This window comes from Tenrec ecaudatus, chromosome 12 (genome assembly GCF_050624435.1).
Source record: "Tenrec ecaudatus isolate mTenEca1 chromosome 12, mTenEca1.hap1, whole genome shotgun sequence".
NCBI lineage: Eukaryota > Metazoa > Chordata > Mammalia > Afrosoricida > Tenrecidae > Tenrec > Tenrec ecaudatus.
The window spans coordinates 28,802,933-28,824,301 of NC_134541.1; the positions used below are offsets into that span (position 1 = coordinate 28,802,933).

Below are 21,369 nucleotides of genomic sequence, written 5' to 3' on the forward strand. Positions count from 1 at the left end.
ATCTCCTTCCCGCACAATTCCACAGTTTATATATACTTATTTCTTCCCTGCTCATCTCTCTCACAGGGAGCCCTGGTGGTGTAATAGTTTCATACTTAGACTGTGACCCATTGGTCAGTGGTTCGAAACCGCCAGCAGCTTCACAGGAGAAAGACGGGACTTTCTACTCCTGTAAACAGTTAGTCTCAGAAAGTCACCGGGGCAGTTCTACCCTGCCAGGGTTGCTGTGAGCCAGTGTTGGTCGACCTGATGACCATAAGTTGTCTCTCTCATGAGATGTCTTACTGGTACCTTTGGGCAGGAGTCCTGCTAACCACAAGGTCAGCCGTTCAAACCCAGCAGCCGCTCCACAGGAGAAAGATGAGGCTGTCTGCTCCCAAAAAGATTCAGAGCCCAGGAGACCCCACAGAGGATGCCCATGAGTTGGAACTGACTCTGTGGCGGTGGGTCTGTCGCTCTCAATCACCTGGGCCTCGCATGAGGGCAGAGCGGGGTCACGGGGCTGGATCCTCAGTGTCTGACACCATGCCCGGCACACAGACCCTCCACACGCACTTGTAGAAGGAGGAAAACACACGGGAAATCCCCTTTCTCTCTCTATCCCCCCAGAGCCTGCTGCCTGCCTTCCCAAGGTCTACTCTTCCCCTCCTGCCTTCTTCCCTCACAAATCCCTACTTAGCAGGCACATCAAGATCCCTGGCTAAGATCCCTGGCTCAGCTTCCTTTGCAGCTGAGGAGGGATGCCCTTGGGGGCTGGGGGCCCACCTTCCGGTAGTCCACTGCCACCTTTGGCCCGCCGGGTCTTCAGCGTCGGCGGAGAGTCAAAGGTGGCCACGGTTCCCGCGGTGGCGCTGGTCATGGGGGCAGCAGGGTTTGGTCCTTTCGGTTTGAACCCCTGTTTGCCCGGGCTGTACACCGGGGGGGTGGCATACACTGGAGCCTCCACACACTGGTTTGGCACCTAGAAGGACAGGGCAGTCAGGGAAAGGCCTGGGCATGGAGAGAGCTGTCCCAGACGGGGGGGATGGGTCCTCAGTGGGGGCCCTGGCTGACCTCAGCCACTCTAACCCCTCACTCCCAAGACCCCTTTGCATGTCATGAAGCCAATAGGCCAGATGCCGCTTTAGAGTCCTGGCTGCCTGGGTTCTCATCCCAACCATCACTGACCAGCTAAGTGACCCCGAACAAGTCTTTCCACTGCTCTTGTCTCCTCCTCTGTAAAATGAGGCGAGTCAAAGTACCCCTGACACAGGATTATTGTAAAGAACGGATCTGGCCTGGCACCACACAGGAAAGGTCAAGCTCACCCACGATGACCATCACCCATTCCCCCAAACCCCCACCCCACGGTGCTTCTGCTCACCTCCAGGGGCGGGTAGGGAGGCATCCCCAACGCCTGGATCTCCACCGTTCCGCTCCCGGCCAGGGACGCAGTGGCACTGTAGACCTCCACCACGCCATTCCCGCCTGGGTTGGGCCGCCCAGGGGGGCCCAGGCTTTGGGGTGGGGGGGGCGGGGGCTGAGGAGGTGGGGGCGGGGGCAGAGGCGGAGGTGGGGGAGGTGGAGGCGGAGGCTGGGACAGGTAGCCGGGCGCAGCATGCATGTTCAGGCTGCTCTGAAACCAAAACAGCGAGTAAATGTGGGCTTGCCTCTCGACACCCACTGCCTTGTTTCCCAAGCAGCCAGGTGGGTGACCTCACGGGACAGTTCAGAGGATGGGCCACTGAGAAGGGACCGAGAAACGAAGCCACGCGAGAATTCAAAGGCGGCTGGTGCTGCGATCCTCAATCTCCCTGTGCAGGAAGGGGTTCCAAGGGCAGGCCTGCCCTTTTGAGAAAGGCCAGTGAACAGACCTGGCCCCTGACTGCTTCTGCTCAGATACGGTGGCTTTGCCCACACTTGGCACTCAGTCACACGACGCCAGCTCATGTAAGATGCTGGCATGTGCAACGAGATCGGCAGCACACCCCTCCTTGCCCTCCTGGAGGCAGGAGTCTCAGTCCTGGTGGCCCCCACCTATAAACCCTATCTTCCCTCAGAACCATGGACTGGAGTCTTGAGCAGGCTTCCCTGGGCACGGCAACTCCTGTCTGCTTCCCGGGGAGACATTCCTGATGACAAGCTATGCTGATGGAGCCAGAGTCCTGGAGCTGGAGGAGCCACGTGGAGACCCATGCCAGTGCTGAGATGCTTCTACCACCACTGGATCCACAAGACTTCCCACCCACTGGTCTGTGATTTTTCTGCATTCGGCCTCACTGCATGGCTGCATGAGTCTGAAGAGAAATTTATAGATTGGTATCGGACTTATGGGCTAATATCAGACATGGACTTGGTCTGGACTGGGCCAGGATGTTTCCTCAATATACAATTGCTCTTTCTTTTTTTTTCAATTGCTCTTTCTTATACACATGAGTGTCTATGAATTTGTTTCTCTAGTCAGCCCGGTCTAACACAGTGACTGAGGACTCTGACACACCATCCCTGATTTCTACATACTGATTTTACAAAAATAACCAAGTAGGTCAGTGAGTACATGTTTAATGCATGGGTGATTACCCCCGTGGGATTGATGAGAGCAGGAAAGGGAACTGACCACTCTGCCCACCACTTAGCTAAGTTAAGCATGGCCTATCCACACAGTGCAATTCTCTGTGGTTGTTGAAAGGATGTGTGCGCCTATTAATGGTTGGTCCTTGGAGAAAGAGATTCCACCCTCAAATATACTTGGGGCCGGGGGGAATTAAAAAGTATTCATTTACTGTAGAACGTACCCTCAGATTAGAATGCTTCCTGAGTTGGATTAACCAGGAGGCCTTTGTCGACTGGAAAATCCCAAGAGTCACTAAGATGTCCCACAGAGCCCTGCCCTGCCACTTCTTTCTGCTGTAGAGCGCCGGTGGGTTCAAACCACCCTAACTACGCACTGGAGCACTGAGCCACCAGGGCTCCCAGGAGGAAAGACAGGTCATCCATTTGTCTATTACTTTGTTGCCTCAACTTTTGAGTTTGAAAAATGTCCACCCTAAGAAAGGCTGCAGGCAGAGGACAGTGAACAGCCTTCACAGTTCACCTAGTCCACTAGTGGATCATGTGCCACATCTGCTTTGTGTGTGTGTGTATGTGTTCATAAGCATGTACATATCACATATATACATAATAATTATGAAAGAGGTTTCCCAAACTTCAGGGGAAAAAATCCCTATAATCTTTTAACTCCATTTTTCCACTAACTTCTTAAAACCCCCTTGACATAGTTAAAGTTTATTGTGCCAACCTGGACGATAAACACATGTGGGGTTAATTGAAGGGCGGAGGGATAAATGGTTTGGTGAGCCTCGCCTTTCAAGTTCTTGGGTCTTTTGCTTTGTGATGGTCGGACCAGGGTGCAGCTGCCTTAGCCAGTTCCCTGCTTCAGCTGGCAAGGTTCACTTCCTGCAAGACATCCCTGAGAAGAAGCCACATGGACCTACCCCAATGCAGCCCTGGGTGCTGGAGCAGCCATGTGGAGACCCTGCCAGCACTGAGATGCTTACACATCCACTGATTCGGCTTTCCTCCTGCAGTTGGCATCATAGTGTGTGTTTTGTGAGATGGAGGAGGGCTTTGTGGATTTGTGTTGAACATATGGGCTAATGTTGGACTTATGAGCTTGGGCAGCATTGGGTTGGGATATTTTCTTGATGTGCACTTACCTTTCATATAAAACTGTTTCTTATACATGAGTTTCTGTGGATTTGTTTCTCTAAAGTACCCAGACTAATACAATCCTTGTGAATTCTGAGAGCCCCTTCAGCATTAGTTACAAACATAAGACCATTTCATCTCTCAGGACCATCCTCGGGGTGCATGTCCTAAGAACAAGGATGTTTGGCTCCCAAACCAAACCAAATTCACTGCCATCGAGTTGATTCCAACTGAGAGTGAGCCTGGAGGATGTGGGTTTCCAAGACTGTACTTCTCTGTGGCAGTAGAAAGCCTCGTCTTTCTCCTAGGGAGCAGCGAGTGGTCTCAAACTGACCCAACGGGGAACCACTACTAGGCCTACATAGCCAAGATGCAGTGATCACGCTCCAGAACTTTAACACTGACTCAGACGTCCTTAGGAGCTGACAAGTCAGTTCCAATTCACAGGGACACCACGTGACAGAGCAGAACTGACCCATGCACCTGTTCCCTGGGCCGTCACCTGGACAGTGTGCCTGGTCTTTCTCCTGTAGAGCAGCCCAGTGGGGGCTAGCTGTCAGCCTTTTGGTTAGCAGCTTAGTGCTTGACCCTTGTACCGCCGGGGCATCTTTGGATCCATTAGGGTCCAATCTGTTCAGCTTTGTCCTGCTTTCTGTCCTATCCAGGATCTAGCCTAGAATCACACATTGCAGGTGCTTGCCATGATGCTTTAGTTTCCCGATTACAACTCTATACTTCAAAAATTAAACTTTAAGCTTGTGTATTTTCTAATGTTTTTTTCTAATGGACATGAACCGCTTTGGGAAAGAACTGCAAACAGGAGTCAAAATAACTGGGCTGTCCTATGAAAACATTTGGGAACAGGTGAGGGGGCAGCTGAGCAAACTCACTCGTGTTGCTGAATTTCAACAAGAGAAGAGAGCAGAAAAGGCAAATGTTTTTTGTGACCTGTGTCTACCACACACACCAAGCAGCCGGACCCTGGTTAGAAGCCCCAAGGACAGGTGCTGGTTCCCTTCCTGAATGTGGCAGCTTCCCACCCCGCGCAGGGCAGGCCAAGGGCCAAGCTGCCAACGCCCCCTCCTGTGAGGTGGGCTATGGCCAACTCCCTTTCTTTTCCCAAGGTTCTGAATCCACAGCATCAACACCCAGGCCTGGAATCTAGCACTGGTGAGCAGCCTGCCCCTTCCTTACCTGCACAGGAGGAGGTCCTGCAGGCATGGGCTGGTCCAGGGACGTGAAGGCCGACATGGCAGACATGAGCACGTCATCGCTCACCAGGATGTTACCCTGCACCAGCGTCTGGATCAGTGGGGACGGGGGCACAGTGATGTACGTGGAGATCTGGACAGAAAGAGACAGAGAGAGAGAGAGAGACACTTGTCTGCAGCCCTGTACAGGAGTCCAGGACATGTGCAAAATAGTTCTGGAGTCTCAGCTCCACTTCTAAAGACCCCAGGAAACCACACCCCTCTCTGAGCTTCCACTTGTTCACCAACCAAATGAGAGCAAGTCTCACCCCCCTATATGATACAGAGCCTGTGACGCAGCGGCCCTGCTTCCTGGGAGCTGCTCCAGGGAAATACCCTTACAGGCCCAGGGAGTCTGAGGAGAAGATTCTACATGGTCCTGCTTTTACCAATGAAAAACTGGAAATAACTTCAGGGGTCCTCAATGAGAGAATGGGCTTCAAATAGCCATCGAGGCACGCAATAGAATACTATACAGCTGATAAGATGGTTGCTGTCAAAGCAGACCACATAGTATATAGATTATGTGGATTTTTCCCCTCTCTAACATATATATCGCAAACAACATGTATATATATATATATATATATATATATATATATATATATATATATATATATATATAAGCTGAAATCCAGTTGATTCCAACTCATGGCAATCCCATTTGTCTCAGAGTAAAATTGCTCCAGACTGGTTTTAGTAGCGCCGAACTTTCAGAAGTGCAACCCCCTTGGGGATTTGGCAAAGCTGGGGGAAATAGGGAGCTAATAACAGTGTGTGCAAGAATGAAGAAAATGTTCTAAAACTGACTGTGGTGCTGACTGTATGACTCTTCTTGATGTGACTGAACTGTTGAATGGTATGATATGTGAATGATATGCCCATAAAACTGTTTTTTTTTAAAGAAGATCACCAGGCCTTTCTTCCACGGTGCCTCTGGGTGAATATGAACTGCCAGCCTTTGGGAGAGTAGTCGGGCGTTTAGCCATTTGTGACCCCCAGGGAGTCCCTCTAAAACTGCAATACTCTATGTAACTCTGGCGGGACGTAAGTCAATCTGTGACGGTATGGCATCAGGTCAAGACGGGCACCGCCAACCGTCCCCTGGCAGGAGGCGGGGAGGAAGGTGCCAGGGGAGCTGCTGTCCGTCACACTTAACTGTCTCCAGGGAGAAAGCAAGCACTTATTACTCGCAAACGTGCAAAGCTGTCGTGAAAGCAGTCACACTGCTCTGGGCGTACAGAAGGATGAAAGGCCTCGTTCTTGAATGCTTCCTCCCCCCACTGTCATGATCCCAATTCTACCTTACAAATCTGCTAGATCAGAGCATGTACCCTGGTACAGATACGAACTGGAAACACAGGGAATCCAGGGCAGATGAACCCCTCAGGACCAACAATGAGAATAGCCATACCAGGAGCGAAAAGTGGGGTAGAGTGGGGGAACCGATCCCAAGGACCTACATATAAGCCCCTCCCTGGGGGATGGACAACAGAAAAGAGGATGAAGGGAGACATCGGACAGTGTATGACATGACAAAATAATAATAATTTATAAATTACCAAGGGTTTATCAGGGAGGGAGGGTGAGGCAGGAGGGGGAAAATGAGGAGCTGATACCAAGGGCTCAAGTAGAAAGCAAATAGTTTTGAGAAAGATGATGGCAACAAATGTATAAATGTGCTCGACACCATGGATGGGTGTATAGACAGTGATAAGAGTTGTACGAGCCCCCAATAAAAGGGTTTTATTTAAAAAGGATGAGAGGCAGACTTCATGAGAAAGTGCCAGTGTACAGTGCCTGCTTCTCTGGGTAGAGCAAGGGCATCTTTGTTTTCCTTCATTGCATCTCCCCTGCTCCGTGGGAACTCTGGGGACAGCAACCACTAAGCCTCAGGCCCCAGACTTCTGGCTTTGAAACAGGACTTGCTAGGTAGCCCGGGCAGATTGGGACATGCCCCTCGTCAGGGCCAAGAGAGGCTGTGGCAGTTCTGGCCCGTGACAGTTTCACCGCGTCCCATGCATTAGGCCGAGAGAAAGCTAGTAACATAGGGCAGGTTTACTTGGTTGGGAAACGTTCACCCGACACTCACTAACAGGTAATAAAATACAACTACGTGGAGCAATCCCCATCTCTAGAGTGAGACAGATGTCCCTCTCCCTTTCAACAGAAGAAGAAAACAAAGGCGGGGCGACAAGGCTCTGGTGAACAAAATCCATCGTGCGGAGGAGTGAGAACATCACCTTCTTTCATCTTGGCCCTTGGGTGGCGCCGACCCCTGGGGGCACAGGGCTTGCACGCTGGGCTGCTCCCGGGAAGGTCAGCAGTTTGAAACCACAGTGCCTCCGGGAGACAGGCCAGGTTTTCTAGTCCCATCAACAGTGACCGTCTCGGACAGACCCACGGGGGCAGGGCCACCCTGTCCTAGACGGTGAGAGGGGTAAGTCTTGACTCGATGGCACTGACTTTGGTGGTTGTTGTTGTCGTTATTGTTTCTGAGGTTGAGATTCTTTCCCAACAGCCTCAGTCCTCTCCCTGCCCCCCCCCGCCCCTGCCCCCAGCCAACATTCCCTTGCAAGTATTTTTTTTACAGATGAAGAAATGGAATTTGCAAACAGTAACCAATAAGTGGGCACATGGAGCTTCCCCTCAGGACAAGAAGTAATTTACCACCCTCTCCCCACCCCAAAGCCCCCCAAAGTAACTGACTAAGTGGGCTGTGAGGGGTCACTTACCTTGTTATAAACTGGGGCAAGGTATCACCACACCTATTAACAGACACACACACATACACCCCCCCCCCCCCACACACACACACACACAGAACGAAATGGTGTTTGCGACAACAAGGAATGAAAAATAACCTAAATCTGATTCTAGACTGGAGTTTGAATGTTCACACTTGGCTAATAGTTGCAACATGACCTTCAGAGAAAGAGGGTCACAACAGCTCACTATGTGAACACAGCAAGCTGGGGAACTGGCACGCAGAAAGCAGCCCACCGTAGGTTACGGGGAAAACAAATGACACTTCTGCATATTTTTGGTAGGACAGGTCATGGTGGGATTTCTGGGGACCAACAATTGAGGAAAGATATTTTTGACTTTGTACGCTGCCGTAGCGTTTTATTTTATTTATTTACAGTGAGCAGGAATTGCTTTTATAATCAAAAAGGGGGGAGAGAGGAGAGCCAGCCACACACTTTGAAAACAGTGACGCAAGTGAGAGTACAGAGAAGGAGGATGTACCCGCTGGCCTGCCCTCTGGACAGTCAGTCAAGTGGGCAGACAGGAAGGATGTCCTATGAGCTGCCCCTGGAAGTGTCCTTCTGGACTGTGAGTTCCCAGGAGGGGAAAATCAGAAGAGAATTCCTGTGTTCCACTAGAAGGTGTCTGCGACCATTGGAAAAGTTCCTGTCTACATGGTCTAGGGGTCCTGGGGTTGAATGCTTTAATTTGGACGGCGGGGAGTGGTCTACACAACGGATGGCAATAATGTCGTCAAGGAGTAAGGGCAGAACGGGGAACCAGCAGGAAATACGGTTCCCTCACCCACCATCCTCAGCTATGTTCGGTTGCCCCTCTGTAAGGCCCTCCCCTCGCTGCCACCGCCCAATATGCTCCTAGGGACTTTGGAAACTTCTCCAGAGACCTCCCGCTGGCCCTCCCCTGGAAAGGACCTCCCCGCTGGTGTATCTGTCTGCCTCTTTGGCCAGCCCATCGAGTCTCGCTGGACTCCTGACGTTCCCCTCAAAGTCTTCTTCGCAGAGTTGTTCCAGTCCAGCCCTCCGCTCTTCATCTCACGCCCCACACCCGATCCCTCCAAACCCTGCTGGCTCCATCTATAAAAGACTTACCAAATCCCAACCCTTCCCATCGGCTCCACTGCCCAGGCCGAAACAAGCCCCCTCAGCCGTGGACTGGATCTGTACAACAGCCCCCTAATAGAGAAGGGAAAAAGCTATTCTCCAGACAGGAACTGGAGGGACCTGGCTAAAGCGCAAACCAGGACATGTATCTCACCGGCTCAGATCCCCTCCTCATCAGGGTCCCCCCAAGGGTCCCCCCCAGGGCAGGGGATCTGCCAGGATCCTTCCACTGTCTCTCCACGTCAGTGCCTCTCACCAGCCTCCTCATGCCATCAGTTCCAGCCACTCCCATCGCCATGCTGTTCCTTAAATCAGCCCAGCACACTCCTACCCCAGGGCCTTTGAACTTGCAACATTCTTCCCCAAATTGGCTGCACGACTTATTCCCTCACCTCTTTAGGTCTCTGCTTAAGTCGTCAGCTCTTCACAGAACCCTACCTCAAGTTCCATATGTAAAGCCGCCAAGCCCACCACCCCTGTGTGAGTATGCCCTATCCAACTACAATCATGTCCGCTCGCCTTGGCCCCGGTGTTCAGTACAATGCCCGGCACATAGTCGTTGCTCAAAAAAGACCTGCTGAGTGCACAAATGAACGAATGAATGAATGAGAAGGTGCATGAATACCTGGCGGTTGGCAGGAGGCGGGACCTGCTGAACGGCTGTGGGCGCTGCTGAAGGGGTGTAGATGCTATTGGTGGCCAGCGAGACCGTGGCCAAGGGTGGGGCATTCCCCTGGCACTGTTCCCGCTTGTGGGTCATGAACGCTGGCAACAAGTTGAACTGCTTCTTACACTTCCCGCAGAGAAAGACATCCTCATCATCTAAGGGTCACGCCGCAGGAAGGGGCCGCCGAGGGAGACAGGGAGGGGACGAGGAAAGAAATGGAGGCAGAATCAGTCTGAGGGCATCACAGTGGAGAGCAGGTGGAGACCTGGAGCAGGTCCAGGAGGAAGGCAAACCCGAACACACACACACCCGCATGTCAAATAGCAACTGTGGCAGTTACGCATTCTGGTGTCAATTTGGGACTTGAAAGGATGAAGGGTGAGGGGTGGAGTCTAGTCTGTCAATCGGATCATAGCCAATGAGGCCTCAGTTCCTGGGTTTCCTCCTTGGAGATGGGAGGCACTTCCCTCTCTCTCCTCCCTCCCTGAGAGATGCCCTACTGACAAGACACATGGCGTTCCGCCCTGCGAGCTGGAGAAGCCACATGGACCTACCCTGATGCACCGGACCTCTGGAGCCAGAGAAGCCACGTAGAGACCCCTGCCAGCACGGAGATGCTTACCACACCACTACTGGATCCAGAAGATTTCCAACCCATGAGCCTGTGATCTTCCTGTATTCGGCGTCATTGCATGTGTTTGATGAGTCTGAAGAGGCCTTTATAAATTGGTATCGGACATATGGGCTCATATCAGACTTGTGGACTTGATCTGGACTGGGCTGGGATGTTTTCTCATTCAATTATAAACAATTGCTCTTGTATATAAACCTCTTTCTTACACATATGAGTGTCTATGGATTTGTTTCTCTAGTCTACCCAGACTAACACAGCAACTCAGCGCTTCCTGGGAGCTGCTAAAACCACACAGGCCCTGGCAAGAGGGGGATCCAGCCATGTGCACCTACATTTTATATGGGTAGAAATCAGGAAGCAGTAAGGTGGGTTCACTGCAAAGTTGAAACATCTGGAATCTTATCCTGATGAGTTTACCCAGCATCCCCCAGTGAAGCCCTGGTGGCATAGTGGTGACATGTTGGGCTGCTAAGCGGAAGGTGAGCGGTTCAAAGCCACCGGGTATCCCAAGGGAGAAAGACAAGGCTTTCCAGGCCCGTTAAGAATTAACAGTCTCAGAAACTCACATCAGGGGTAGTTCGTCCCCGTCCTATAGGGTTGCTTCGAGTCAGAATCGACACAAGGGCAGTGAGTGAGTCCCCCACCCCCCGCCCACCATGCAACTGCACTGCCCTCTACCAAGATGCCTCTCAACACAGCCCATTTTGTGAGGCTCAGCTCTGATGTCACCTGTCCCATGGCAGTGGCCACAGTGCCTTGTTCTGGCCTCCAATAGCCCAGTTTTCTCATCACCACCAGACTGTGAGTTCCCCTACGGGAGGAACTCCCTCCCCTTCATCTGCATAAGGATCATCTCTCCTGGGTGTGGAGCAAGTCCTCCAGGGCCATTTGTTCAGTGAATAAAAAATTAAATGCATGATGAGCTAGCTGTAGAGGTGGCCCAGACACTAGACAAGCCGTGCCTCAGGTTCTAGTCTCCCTCAGTGCCGTCAAGTATATTTTCAATCCGTAGGTCCATTTGCCCCTTGGTTTTTCCTAGGCTGTCATCTTTATGACCATCTTTATGACCACTGGAACCATCAACCTTTGTGTTAGCCAAGAAGCACTTAACCACTGTGCCACCAGCTCCTTCCCTTCTTACAGGTCCACCCATCGTCAACCAGTCCATGAGGGCACTGAGCGACCGACCCTCTGGGACAGGGTAAAGCGGCCCCATAGCATTTCCAGGCTATACATCGTTACAGATGCAGACGACCCCTTGTTCTTAGAGAGCGGCGGGTGGATTTGAACTGCTAATCCTTTGGGTTAGCAGCCAAGCACTTAACCTCTGTGCCACCAGGGCGCCTTCTGCTGTATGCGGAAAAACCTGCATTAAGTCAATCTTCAAAGCGGCTTGACAGGACAGAGTACTGTCCTTAGAGACACAGACTGTGTCCTCCTTCCCTTATGGGGCTTCCCTTGTGGGCTCAAACTTTGACTGACCCTTAGGGTGAGCAGTCAAGGGCTTAAACCACTGCACCATTAGGATGCGCTCTTCTGAGATTTGTTAAAAAAAAGACTACCGCCATCAAGTCAACTCTGACTAACACCAACCTTACCGGACACAGTCGGCCTGCCCCCTTGGGGTTTCCAAGGTTCATGGAAGCAGACGGCAGCGCAACTGGTGGATTTGAACTGTCAATCTTTCAGTTAGCTGCGGAGAGTCTAACCTGCAGCACCAGGGCTCTCCCTGTTCTTAGACAGCATGACAAATTGTAGTCAGAAGCGTAACTGCCTAACGAAAGACATTTCCCAGCCTTCCGAGTCAGACGGATGAGGTGAGTACGTCCTACACCCAGTAAGTAGAAGCAACCTTCTCTTAAAGGGGGCGTGACCTCTGCGTCCTCCTCTTCAGCTGCTGGCTGGAATGAGGACATCGCCGTGGAAGCTCCAGCACCCCTCCTGCGCAGCAGGCTGACGGCAGCAGACTGCAAGGATGGGTCTCTCCAAACCGACCTTAGATGCACATCACGACTTTCAGGGGACAGAGATCAGCTTCCGTCATAGACAAACCACTCTTTTGTGTTTCTCAATGATGAGAGCCGAAGCCAGGCCCCAGATATGCTCTGCAAGAACCCTAGCAGGCAACTATCTTACCCCGATAGTATAAATGGGGAAACTGAGGCACGGGGAAATGAACTCTCTTACCCAACGTCCAGGAACTCTGGGAGCAAAGACCCACCCCCAGGTGTGGTTCACAGGACATGCTCAAAAAGTCTGCGGAATGACCGAATGACCACATGGACTCCCAGGGGGCTCCCACCCAGGCCCCGCCCTCCCCGTGTCTCTGGCACACCTGGCCCGCAAATTGGAGAGATGCATGTCTAAGCCATTGCTTCCACCAAGAGGAGGAGGCATTACTTCAGGTTAAAGGGACACAAGCCCTGACGGGCCCCAGGGGCGCCCGGTCATTCCCCGGTGTCCTGATTCCAGCACCCTGCAGTCACCAGGCAACCCGGGGAGGCTCTCCTCGGAACCCAACAGAGAAAGAACAGCATGAGCCTCATGACCCAGACCGGAAAGGGGACACACTCCAGAGGCCGTCATGGGGATCCAAGAGGGTGGTTCACTCCTACACCCCCACGAGCCCCACTTGCTCCTGCTGACCCAGAACTGATTCGACTCATTGTCTTAGTTGTCCAGTAGAGCTAGAAATCCCACAAGTGGAGAGTTTTAACCAAGAGGAATGGACTCCCTCACAGTTGAGGAGGTTGTAAGTCCTAACGTGCGGAGCTGGCTCTGAGAGAAGGGCCTTTCTTTTCCGATTCTGTTTCTTGGTTCTTTGAATGTGACCTCTATCTTCCCTCAACTTACTTTTTAAATTCGTTGGGTTGTTCACTCCATCTGCTCTTTAATAGGTCAAAAGAAACTAATTGAAGGTACCCCGAACCACACCCATGGCCGTCAAGTCGATTCTGACTCATAGCAAACTTACAGGACAGAGCAGACTGCCCACGCGGGTCCCCACGGGTGCACATCTTTATGGGAGCAGCCAGCCTAATCTGTCTCCCAAGGAGAGATGAGTGGTTTGAACTGCTGACCTTGTAGCTAGCAGCTCAAGGTAACCCACGAAACCACTAGGACCCCTGGTACCCGTAGACTGCTGCAGTAAAATCATAACAAGCCCTTCCCGAACGGGATTCGAACCACAGGTCTCCGGATGAGGAATGACGACGGCACATATATTGGGGAGTGGACCCAATTCAACTCACAGCACTCACCTAGGGGCTGGATGGCAGGAGGCGCGCTGACGCTCTGGCCCGTGGGATCAGGAACCCCTCCTTGGCCATCCAGTAATGACTGGACAGCCAAGACAGTCTGGTTGTCCATCCCTGGGGAGGGGGGCAGAAAAAAACATTTATTGGAAGGCAGGCCCAGGACCCATCTCAGGCTTCCACTTACTGGCCAGTGCCACTGCAAGACCTGGTGGCAAAGAGGGCAGGTGTGCCCAATACACCTTCTCTTCTACTTCCATTAGAGCAGACCCCCAAGATTTGAGGTTGGAAATACAGCTTGATAATACAGATGAAAACACTTTACTGTAGCTAGCGTGACAAAACTTCTGGCCAATGGGACCTCAATGGCAACTTCCAGAAGTTGTCTTCAAAGTCACATGGTACATAACTTTCTTCTTTGTCCTAACCTCTTTCCTGCTTCCTGGAGTGAGAATGTGATGTTCAAGCCACCACCCTGGACCACGAGGGCCACACCATGGAGACCACAGAGTCAAAAGCTAGAAAGATCTCAAGCCTCTGAGAACGTAAGCCATCCTTGGGGTCCTGGACTGCCTTTCTCTGGGCTTCCGAGAGAGCACTGGCATCTAGTCTGCTAGGAATTGGGGTTCTCTCTTACGTGACTGACTAATTGTGAGAGATTCCCACAGCCCCTGCAGAAACTGTGTGACCAACCCTCTTTCATTTACATCCACAGGTCCCATAAGCCTGTTCGAATGGGGCGTCCTGACTTCCCTTTTCTCTAAGGTTTACTGATCGTCTCTGCTCCTTAACACACAGCATAATTTGAGTTTATGGGTGGAGGACTCTTGAGAAGCCAAGTTCCAGGTTGTGGGTTATCTGGGATGAATGAGGCCCAGCTGGTCTGTCGCTGAGTTGGTCACATAAATAAGGCGAGGCCAGCAGAAAACCACTGAGTTGAGCCTGGCCCAAATTGCAGACCCACAGAATGGTACGCTCTAATACATACTTGCTGTTTTCAGCCACTACGTTTTGAGATGGTGTATTACGCAACAGTAGATAAACTGACCAAGTGAGAAAACAAATCAAACCCACTGCCATCGGGTTGGTTTTGACTCGTAGCAACCCTGTAGGACAGAGTAGATGTGCCCCCTTTGGATCTGGGAGGCTGTATGTCTTGATGGGCACAGAAAGCCCCATCTTTCTCCCTTGGAGCAGTTAGTGGGTCCTAACTGCAGAGCGTGTGGCTGGCAGCCCCACGGCATACCTGGCAGGCAATGCCCGATCTCTCCGTCCAGCCCCCAACCTTCCACTGCAAACATCTACCTACTTGGTGCCATCGCCACGTAGGGATCGTCAGGATGCAGCCTACTTGGCTAGATCAGAAGACACAGAGCAGTCTGGGAGAAAACAGCTGCAAAGCACACTGCTGATACAGACTAGTATTCAAAATATACACAGAATCTAGAATATAGGTAAAACTCTCAAAACTCAACAACGAAACAATCGATCAATCCAACTAAAACAAATGAGCCAAAAGACACGGACAGACGTTTCACCAAAGAGACTGTACAGATGGCAATTAATCATGTGAAAAGATGTTAGAAGATTCTACAGAAGAATCCTGATCCAAAGGGGAAGAAAGCAAAACATCAAATTCTCCTGGACTCCAGGCTCTCTGGAGCCACAGAGCTGGACAAACCTCTAAAACAACTAGCCTGAGATCATCTTTCTTAAACTTTATTTTAATAAATCATTTTATTGGGGGCTCTTACAGCTCTTATAACAATCCATACATCAATTGTATCAAGCATATTTGTACACAGGTTGCCACCATCATTTCCAAAACATTTTCTTTCTACTTGAGCCTTTGGTATCAGCTCCTCATTTTTCCCCTCCCACCCTCCCTCGTGAACCCCTGATCATTTATAAATTATTTTTATTTTCACATTTTACACCAACTGCTGTCTCCCTTCACCGACGTTTGTGTTGTTCATCCCCATTGGGCGGCGGGGGGCGGGGAGTTGTATGTCAATCATTGCAGTTTCCCCTTTCTTCCCCTTCCCCTCCCGCCATCTTCCCCCTCATGGTATGGCTACTCTCTTTATTTTTCGTGAAGGGTTTATCTGTCCTGAAGTCCTTGTGTCAAGAGCTCTTATCTGGGCCAGTGTACATGCTCTGATCTAGTCAGATTTGTAAAGTAGAACTGGGGTCATGACTGTGTGTGGAGGAGAAGCATCGAAGAACTAGAGGAATGTTGCATGTTTTGTGGGTGCTATACTGCACCCTGGCTGGCTCATCCTTTCCTGGTGACCCTTCTGTGAGGCAATGTCCAATTGTCTACAGATGGGCTTTGGGTCTCCATTCTGACCCCCCTTGTTCACATCAAAATGGTTGTTTGTTTGGGTCTTCTGGTGCCTGTTATCCAACTGAGATCATCTTTAAACCTTGAAATACAAACCAAAAAGATCCCCTGAAGTCTACTCATGGGCAGCCAGTCATGTAGCTGACCCGGTAAAGGTTTGCTTTGAGGAGTGTGCCTGTGCCGGCCGATGGGGCACGGGCTTCCAGGCCTGCTGGGGTAGGTGGGTGGGTGTTCTTGGTGGGAGACCAGAGGGCCCCCGCCCCGCTCCCCCCAGGGTGAAGCCGTCGAAGATGTAAGGCCCCTTTCAGAGTCTGGACACCATGTACAAGGTGGCCAAGGTGTGGGTGGCACGGCTGGAGTGGGCAGGGCCCGGGCTCTCTTGGCTGCCCTGGCTCAACCCATAGCTGCTGGAGACCACCTTCATCAGCTTCCTGCTGTCCCGCCCTGCTGCTCGCCATCATCAGCCTCAACACCGAGGCGGTGAAGGACCAGACGCCCATCTGACTAACGAGGTCCGGTCATTCCCCAAGCACCCTGAGGCCAGGTGACCACTCTGGCACCAGTGATGCTGCCATGTTTAGATGTGGCCACTTCCTGTCTTCAAGACTCCGCACGGAACAAGCCCAGGACTGCTGCTGGTCCTCTGTGCCTTTACAGCCCCCCCCCCCCACCGCCCCCACAAGGTTTCCAGGGGACATCAAGTTCTCCCCGAAGCCAGGCCAGGCTTTTTCCTTTCCAGCAGGCTGGAGGGGGGACACCGAGCCACACAGACCCCACTCTGCTCCCAGATTAGCCACAGGCTCCATAGCAAAGAGACACTAGCCCCGTTCCCATGTCACCTGGACCCCCAGGTTGAGGCCAGGTGCAGCCCCATCCTGAGCCTATACAGACCCTCCCTCCATGGTCCCCAGGGATCTCCCACGAGCTGTAGCCGGAGCCTTAACCGGCTGGAACTCTTACCTATTCTTATGCAACTTGTTTTCACAAACGGGAAAAAGAAAAAGCTTGTCTTGAATCATATGCTCTCTTAAGAACTATCTAGATGAGAGCCAGGTGACAACAGGGACCCTAATGATTAGAGAGAAACCTCAATCCCCAAACCAAACTCCCTGCCATCAAGTCAGTGCCAACTCATAGTGACCCTAGAGGACAAAGCAGAACTGCCCCTGTGGGTTGTGCAGATTGGAGCTGGTAATTAAATCCTGGGCATTTATCCCAGAGAATGAAAACTTTATCTGTATAAAATGTGTGCACTGATGTTCTCAGCAGTTTTGTTGCTCGTGGGCAATTGCTGGAAACAACCCAGGCCTCCTAAGAGGGGCGGGTAGTACACACAATGGCAACACTCCTTCACCCTGGAATACCACGCAACAATAAAAAGGAAGGAGGAAAAATCTTGATATACACAAAAAAATTGGATGAATCTCCAAGGAATATGCTGGGGGAGGGTGGGGGGGCCAACTTCATGAAGTTATATACTAGATGATTCTCTAAAATCATTAATCATTAAAACACACGTGTATGCACAAAACCCTGCCATTCAATTCCTACTCAATCGCAACTTTGTCTAGGACAGAGAACTGAGCCACAGGGTTTCTAAGGCTGTGATGTTTTCTGGAAGGCACATCTCTCTCGCGCAGAGCAGGCCGGAGAACAATTTTCAGATAGCAACAGAGTGAACTGCAACGTCACCATATGTCACCCGGGGCACTTCCCAAATAAACCAAATCCCTTCCATCAATTCAGACGCATAGTAACTTTACAGGACAGGGCAGAACTGCTCCAACAGAGCTTTGGACGCTGCAAATCTTTACGGGACAGACCGCCTCATCGGTCTCCCTCAGAGTGGCTGGTGGGTTCGAACCACCAACCTTTCAGTTACCAACCCAATGCTTAACCCACTCCACCATCAAGGCGGCTTCACGAATTCTTGAATCAAACTCACAGCAGGCCTGTAATACAGAGGACAATTGTCCCATCGGGTTTCCAGGCTATAATCTTTCTGGAAGCAGACGGCCGCATCTTTCTCCCGTGGAGCAGCTAAGGGTTCCAACCCATCCACCCTCTGACTAGCTCCTAACCACTGTGCCCCTAGGTTCCCAGTCCATTGTTGCTATTGCTAGAGGCCACTGACACAGAGCAGCCCTAAGTACAAACACCTGTGAGTCATGCGACAGAAGCAGTGACGGAAGGTCCAGAAAGCTTTGCTCCATCTGAGTCATTAGGGTTCACCTGCTGGGAGCAGCCAGCTCTCCCCTGGTTGTATTTTAAGTCCCTTCCAACCCGGGGCAGCTCATCTTCTGGCGGTATATCAGACAAGGTTCTGTGGTTTCTCCTCGGGGTGTGAGTGAGTGATCTTTCAGACCACGTCTTTCATCTTCCTAGTCTTCGACTGAAGGCTGTGCTGAAACTTGCCCACCCTAGATGACCCTGCTGATATTTTCAACACCATCGGAGTAATGTCTAGCACCACGGACCACACAAGACACAAACAAACAGATGAGTGCTGGTCACTAGCGATTAGGGAAATGCAAATCCAAACTACAGTGAGATAGCACGTGTTACTCACCAGATGGCACCCAGCAGAAAAACCAGGGATGTACGTGTTGGGGAGGGTGTGGAGAAATTGGAACTGCCGACTGTTGGTTAAATGCAAAACAGTGCAGCTGCTGTGGAAAACAGCTTCGGAGGGTCCTCACAAAGTTAAGTATGAAATTACTGTAAAAACTGCCATCGAGTCAACACCGACTCACAGAAACCCACTAGGACAGGGGAGAACTGCCCCCATGGGTTTCCCAGACAGCAATTCTTTACTGCATGTGGCAGTTCCAGAATCTCCTGCCAACTGGAGTGAAGGGTGGAGTCTAGCCTGTCAATCAGGCCATAGCCAATGAGGCCTCTATGTGGGCATGGCCTTCTCCTGAGGATTCTGGGAACTCCCGTCTTCTCCAGCAGGCAGGCAGGCAGGACACACAGTCTCCCTTCAAGACATTCCTGTTGACAAGCCACGTGGAGCAACACTGATGGAGCCAGAGCCCTGGAACTGGAGGAGCCATGTGGAGACCCATGCCAGCACAGAGATGCTTCCCCCACCACTGGATCCCCAAGACTTTCCACACACTGGCCTGTGATCTTCCTGCATTTGGTGTCATTGCATATGTTACGTGAGTCTGAAGAGAAATTTATAGACTGATATTGGACATATGGACTAATACTGGACTTATGGACTTGACCTGGGCTGGGCTTGGATGGTTTCTTAATATACAATTACTCTTTGATATAAAGCTCTTTCTTATACACGAGTGTCTATGAATTTGTTTCTCTAGTCTACTCAGACTAACACACAGCAATTCCACTCCTAAGCAGTTCATCAAAAGGAACAAAAATAGGGAATCAAACACTTATACACCAATGACCTTGAAGCATTATTCACAAAGCCTAGAGGTGGAATCAAAGCCAAGGTCCATGAACAGATGAAGGAATAAGCAAAATAGCAAATAGACACGATGGAATGTCACTCAACCCTAAAGAGGAACGAAGTACTGACAGACACTAAAATGTATGATCCTTGAAAATACTATGCTCAGTGAACTAGGCACCAAAGGGCAGATACTGTATGACCCCATCTCGGAAACACTAGAACAGACAAATGCAGAGACTGCGTTTTCTTAATGGTTACCAAGGACAGAGATGAGGCGTATTCCTTAAGGGCCACTGAAATTACAGAAAATGAACAAGATTGTAAATGGCAAGCAAATACCTTGAGGATGATGATGGCAACAAATGTACAAATGTGCTGGACACAATGGGTGGATGGAGGGATTATAACAGTTCTATGATCCCCCAATAAGATGATTTTTAAAAAAGATTGTAAATGAACAGTGGAGGTGGCAACACCACACCGTGAACGCAATTCATATCTTGGAACTATATACTTGAAATATTACACTGAGCCATATCAACCAATCACAAAAGGATAAATATTGTATGAGCCCACAGGACGAGAAAAAACAAACACACGGAGACCCGAGTTTATTTAGTGGTTACCGGGTGGAGGTGGGGGTAGAGAAGAGGTGCTCACAGAGATGGAAAGATGGCACTGACTAAAGGCAAGTTTGCACCATCAATCATAGCATACTGTCAGCATGTTAAACATCTGTGAAAAGTGGACTTGGCAGAGCTTAAGGGAGAGGGATATTTACAAGTGGGAGAACTGCTGCGGAGACTGCCTAGTTAGAGCAAATATCCCACAGGATTCGGCTTCATGGTTCCGAGGTTTAGGGTGATACCTTCTTAGAACATCCCGGTGAATTGACCCAGCAAGTTATGCAGTGCTTCTGTTCTACCTCTGAGTTCCTTACGTAGAGCTTGGGGTCTTAAAAGCTTTCAAGCACACCCCAGGCACAATTGGTGTCCATTCACCTAGACCAGGGGTCCTCAAACTTTAAACAGGGGGCCAGTTCACTGTCCCTCACACCGTTGGAGGGCCGGACTATGGTTTTTTAAAAAAAACTATGAACAAATTCCAATGCACACTGCACGTATCTTATTTTGAAGTAAAAAAAACACAAAACGGGGTAAAAACACAGGAGGACCGGACAAATGTCCTCAACGGGCTGCATGTGGCCCACGGGCCGCGGTTTGAGGACGCCTGACCTAGCCTCTAGGTTCTAGAGCAACAGAGGAAAGGGGAGTCCGGGACAAGAGGAGGAAATGCACCCTGCAACTAAAGGCCTCCACGTACAACTCCTTCGCCACGCCACCAGAAGACGGCGTGGTGTCTGCCTGCCGTTCCTGGACACACCGGATCTAATGGGAAATCTTGATCAAAAAGAAGACGCGTGAAACAGAATTTCAGATTCTTGGGCACTTTTGACTTCCTGGAGCCACGGGAAGGGGCAACCCCCTGAAATGAATGCCCTGAGATCATCTTTAAACCTTAAATCAAAAGACCCACTGGCCTCGTCTTAAAACCGGATTGCTGTTTAGCTTAACCAGTGAAAAGGGTCTGCCCTGAGCAGGCGGTTCTTAGAAGAACCATGGATGTGGGTCACATTGACAACAGCTCCTTGAACGTTAGGGGGCAGGGGTGAGGAGAGAAGTGGGAGAGAACGCTAAGCAACTGTAGGGAGCCAGCGTCGGTGAACTGTACACGCAGAAACTGCCCCACTGCTGTGTGGTTTGCTGTGCAGGGTCTCAGTAACGTGTTTTTTAATTAAGTAGAATATAAAAATGAAACAAATGAGTCTTAAGTACTTTTAATTAAATACAAAATGCAATTTTAAATGGCCAAAACGCAAATGTTTAGTCACATGCATTTTATCAAAATAGGAAAGGTTAATAGTGTGATTCCTTTTGCGCAACATTCTTGAAGTGGCAACATCTTTTAAATGAAGATTGCCCGGGTCGGGACCAGCGGGGGAGAGAAATGGTGGTGGGTGTAGCTATGAAAAGGGCAGCACTTTGTAGGGAGGAAACTGTTCTTTACTGATTCTCTCACTGGTTGATACAGCATTTTAGGTTTATAAACACTAAAGATTTGTAACAGGGGCCCTGTTAGGTTAATGGCTCACTGAAAGGTCAGCAGTTCAAAATTGGCAGTGGCCCTCCTAGGGAGAAAGGTCAGGCTTTCTGCCCCCATAGGGATTTTTCCAAGGGTGCAGT

General features: G+C 50.6%; 1 protein-coding gene across 1 annotated transcript in view; it reads right to left on the reverse strand.

Annotated features, from left to right (window-relative positions):
* ZNF341 (zinc finger protein 341) overlaps nucleotides 1-21,369 on the reverse strand; it is a 48,080-nt gene that overhangs the window by 25,318 nt on the left and 1,393 nt on the right. Inside the window, exons 2-6 of the mRNA XM_075563768.1 lie at nucleotides 13,368-13,478; nucleotides 9,432-9,628; nucleotides 4,882-5,031; nucleotides 1,364-1,615; nucleotides 766-961 (exon numbers count right to left, since the gene is read on the reverse strand). Of these exons, the coding sequence (XP_075419883.1) occupies nucleotides 766-961; nucleotides 1,364-1,615; nucleotides 4,882-5,031; nucleotides 9,432-9,628; nucleotides 13,368-13,478 (906 nt within the window). The remainder of the gene's footprint in view (nucleotides 1-765; nucleotides 962-1,363; nucleotides 1,616-4,881; nucleotides 5,032-9,431; nucleotides 9,629-13,367; nucleotides 13,479-21,369) is intronic.